Source organism: Cibotium barometz, chromosome 63 (genome assembly GCF_041138505.1).
Source record: "Cibotium barometz isolate CiBa-2024 chromosome 63, ASM4113850v1, whole genome shotgun sequence".
Taxonomy (NCBI): Eukaryota; Viridiplantae; Streptophyta; class Polypodiopsida; order Cyatheales; family Cibotiaceae; genus Cibotium; species Cibotium barometz.
The window spans coordinates 5,729,608-5,734,247 of record NC_141108.1 but is presented as its reverse complement, the minus strand read 5'-3'; the positions used below and the strand labels follow the sequence as shown (position 1 = coordinate 5,734,247).

The 4,640-nt window shown below is 46.1% G+C and overlaps 1 protein-coding gene across 1 annotated transcript; it reads right to left on the bottom strand.

The window, feature by feature from the left end:
• Positions 1 to 399: 399 nt before the first annotated feature.
• On the bottom strand, positions 400 to 4,084 carry LOC147603596 (pentatricopeptide repeat-containing protein At3g09040, mitochondrial-like). The gene is made up of 2 exons (XM_086796431.1): positions 3,624 to 4,084; positions 400 to 3,552 (listed from the first exon to the last, which is right to left on the bottom strand). Exon 2 carries the CDS (start codon positions 3,432 to 3,434, stop codon positions 495 to 497), a length of 2,940 nt encoding a protein of 979 aa, XP_086652557.1. The 5' UTR covers positions 3,435 to 3,552; positions 3,624 to 4,084; the 3' UTR covers positions 400 to 494.
• Between the last annotated feature and the right edge of the window lie 556 nt (positions 4,085 to 4,640).

Below are 4,640 nucleotides of genomic sequence, written 5' to 3'. Positions count from 1 at the left end.
TAAAATTAATCATGATTGATTTGCAATATATATATATATTTATGTATGTATGTATGTATGTATTACAAAAATATATATTTTTTTTTCGTAATAGACCTAGTTTTTCTTGATTTTACGAAGGTTTTTCTTTCTTTTTTTTTCGTACACACCCGGGGCCCACTCAAGTGGGTGGAGGTTTTTCTTGATTAAGTATTAGCATACTTAATCATGTCTCCTGAAGGGGCAAATGTTAGGGTCACGTAGGTTTCCCATCTCGTTATCCAAACGTACTTCCATACTCCTATGTTTCGTGTATGGGTATGTGTATGCACACATGGGTGCATGCATGTGTACTTACCTATGTAAGTCTGAATTTATACACACATACATGCTTAATGTTTTGTGACACCCAATGCAAAATTGGGGAATATCCTTCTTCTGACATTTCATGGGCAAAATCTGGTAGCTTTGTGCATGCTTTGTATCCCCAACAAAAAATGAATGAGCATTTCCACTCACATCAACCCACCAACTACATCCTGGCTTCTTCCGTGCTGCATTTTCACTCTCATGGCTTCAATCTTTTCTGCATCCTCTTGCATGCCAGCAGCTGCATAAATATTAGCCATACAGACATAAGCTGCAGCATCATCTTTAACCACTTGTACTGCATGTTCAAAGGCCAATATCCCAAGCTTCACATTTCCCCATTTTCGACAAGCACCCAACAGAGCAGACCAAACTGGAGGATAATCAGAAGATGGCATCTTCTTAATCACTGCAATAGCCTTGTCAAAGTGCCCTGAACGGCCAAAAAGATCAACCATGCAAGTGTGGTGCTCTAAGGCTGGTGTGATGCCATATTTTTTGCTCATATTCACAAAATACATTTGGCCCTCATCTACTAGACCTGCATGACTGCATGCATTAAGCATGCAAATGAAGGTGACCGTGTTTGGAGAGAGGCCCTCACTTTGCATCCGTTCAAAACAGTTCAGTGCTTCCTCGCCCTGTCCCTGTTGGGCATATCCTGCGATAAGTGCATTCCAAGAGATTACATCCCGAACAGGAAGCTGGTCAAGCACTTGCTGTGCTTTTGCTAGCGCACCGCATTTGGCGTACATGTCCACCAAAGCATTGCCAAGCACAATATCTTTTCCAAGCAACCCCTGACTAACAATCTCATCATGAATTTGTTTGCCCTTGTCGGCTGCTCCTATGCTGCCACAGGCCTTCAAGATGCAAATGAAGGTGACTACGTTCGGAGAGAGGCCCTCGCGTTGCATCCGTTCAAAACAGTTCAGTGCTTCCTCGCCCTGCCCCTGTTGGGCATATCCTGCAATTAGTGCAGACCAAGAGACTACGTCCCGAACAGCAAGCTCGTCAAGCACTTGCTGGGCTTTTGCGAGCGCACCGCATTTGGCGTACATGTCCACCAACGCAGTGCCAAGCACAATATCTTTTCCAAGCAACCCCTGACTGACAATCTCATCATGAATTTGTTTGCCCTTGTCGGCTGCTCCTATGCTGCCACAGGCCTTCAAGATGCAAGTGAAGCTGACCATGTCTGGAGAGAGGCCCTCGCGTTGCATCTGTTCAAAACAGTTCAGTGCTTCCTTGCCCTTCCCTTGATGGGCATATCCTGCGATAAGTGCATTCCAAGAGACTACATCCCGAACAGGAAGCTCGTCAAGCACTTGCTGTGCTTTTGCGAGCGCACCGCATTTGGCATACATGTCCACCAAAGCAGTGCCAAGCACAATATCTTTTCCCAGCAACCCCTGACTGTCAATCTCATCATGAATTTGTTTGCCCTTGCCAGCTGCTCCTATGCTGCCACAGGCCTTCAAGATGCAAGTGAGAGTGACTGTGTTTGGAGAGAGGCCCTCACGTTGCATCCGTTCAAAACAGTTCAATGCTTCCTCGCCCTGCCCCTGTTGGGCATATCCTGCAATTAGTGCAGACCAAGAGACTACGTTCCGAACAGGAAGCTCGTCAAGCACTTGCTGTGCTTTTTCGAGCGCACCACATTTGGCGTACATGTCCACCAAAGCAGTGCCAAGCATATTGTTTCCTTGTAACCCCTGACTGACAATCTCTTCATGAATTTGTTTGCCCTTGTCGGCTGCTCCTATCCTGCCACAGGCCTTCAAGATGCAAATGAAGGTGACTACGTTTGGAGAGAGGCCCTCGTGTTGCATCCGTTCAAAACAGTTCAGTGCTTCCTCGCCCTGCCCCTGTTGGGCATATCCTGCAATTAGTGCAGACCAAGAGACTACATTCCGAACAGGAAGCTCATCAAGTACTTGCTGTGCTTTTGCAAGCGCACCACATTTGACGTACATGTCCACCAAAGCATTGCCAAGCACAATATCTTTTCCAAGCAACCCCTGACTGACAATCTCTTCATGAATTTGTTTGCCCTTGTCGGCTGCTCCTATGCTGCCACAGGCCTTCAAGATGCAAGTGAATGTGACAGTGTCTGGAGAGAGGCCCTCACGTTGCATCCGTTCAAAATAGTTCAGTGCTTCCTCGCCCTGCCCTTGATGGGCATATCCTGCGATAAGCGCATTCCAAGAGACTACATCCCGAACAGGAAGCTCATCAAGCACTTGCTGTGCTTTTGCGAGTGCACCGCATTTGGCGTACATGTCCACCAAAGCAGTACCAAGCACAATATCTTTTCCAAACAACCCCTGACTGACAATCTCATCATGAATTTGTTTGCCCTTGTCGGCTGCTCCTATGCTGCCACAGGCCTTCAAGATGCAAATGAAGGTAACCGTGTTTGGAGAAAGGCCTTCGCGTTGCATCCGTTCAAAACAGTTCAGTGCTTCCTTGCCCTGGCCCTGTTGGGCATATCCTGCGATTAGTGCAGACCAAGAGACTACGTCCCGAACAGGAAGCTCATCAAGCACTTGTTGTGCTTTTGCGAGCGCACCGCATTTGGCGTACATGTCAACCAACGCAGTGCCAAGCACAATATCTTTTCCCAGCAACCCCTGACTGACAATCTCATCATGAATTTGTTTGCCCTTGTCAGCTGCGCCTATGCTGCCACAGGCCTTCAAGATGCAAATGAAGGTGACCGTGTTTGGAGAGAGGCCCTCACGTTGCATCCGTTCAAAACAGTTCAGTGCTTCCTTGCCCTGCCCCTGTTGGGCATATCCTGCGATTAGTGCATTCCAAGAGACTACATCCCGAACAAGAAGCTTGTCAAGCACTTGCTGTGCTTTTTCGAGCGCACCACATTTGGCATACATACTGACTAAAGTGTTCGCTACATAAGGGCTCTTTTCAAGCAAGCCCCTTTGTAGAATATCAGCATGTACTCTAGTGCCTTTGTACAGATCCTTCTTCTTGGCACAAGCCTTCAGTATGGCCACAAAATCAGTACCCACTGCTTGGTGGTTGGCATCCATCAATCTTTTCCTTACCCGCACAGAGTTCTCCATCTTTAACTTCTGTTTACATCAATAGTCCTCTTCTCAGCTCTTCACGAACCCCAGAGGGATTGCAGCAGCCATCAATCCACAACGATACCTTCGTGATTTTGTGCTTAAAGTCTGGGCTCTGCCAAACAAATGGTCTCTCTCACAAGCAGGAAACCAGCAGAAAGAAGAAACCTGTATGGTGACGCTTACCTTGGCGTTACGGTTGTCCCACCACTGCGAGGGATCCCTAAAGTACTTCTCCCATAAGAGGTCCATGCCACTTCCATCGTCCCGCCATTTTCTACAGTGAGCATGGTGGTGAAGTTGCCATGCCATCTTCGTATGCCCATCACAGAGAACGAGAAAATTCGAGCATGTATGTACTTGATATAGCATAAACTTCCATAATCTAACATATTGTGGTGCGGTAACGACTTGAGGAGTTCCACAGTAGGCAATATGTTCATTATTCCAATCCTTTCGTGTATGTTACATGGGTGGAGAAACAGACGGTTAGTTTTTGCATTTCTTGCTTTCTTCCTCCTCACCATGGCTTTCTAGAAAGATCCAGGGTATCTTGCCCATTTTCAGCAGGGACTATGTTCATGGTTCATACTTTTAGGATTTCGTGTGCTCATCTGTGCTCCTTGCTATAGCCATGCATGCTTTACCTTGTCCACAAGTCTTTTTGCTTATACATGGTGTGTGTGGTGCCAACTACTTTATTCAACCCATCGAGAAAATGCCTATGTCTCCTCGTAGCTAAGAATCGCTTCCATATGCCTAATTTCAGGATCTTGATTGTGCCTTGTTCTCTCCATGAGTGAACACTCTGCATCATGCAACTTTCTCAAATCCTCGAGAAGACATACATAGGCAAGGGCCTCGAATTAGGTGCTCTATACATGGTCGTAGGTGCCTCGACGAAGAGGCCATGAAGTCACAAATTCTAATAGGGTTGTAGTTCCTTAGCTCTATGTCAACACACGAATCTTCATGGTATGATGTTTAACTACTTTTTCCTCATCACATGATGAGCCTGTTATAAATTGACGAACAACTTCATGGATGTGCTCTGCGTAACCTTTCTTGCCTATTCGACACAAATTAGTGGCATAGCTTAGGATCAAGTACTCCTTTTTTGTGGACTTTCTTCTTCGAGATTGTGAATGTTTTGTTCTCAATTCACATCAAGCATGCATATGCTAATTATGGTTTGTTCATGAA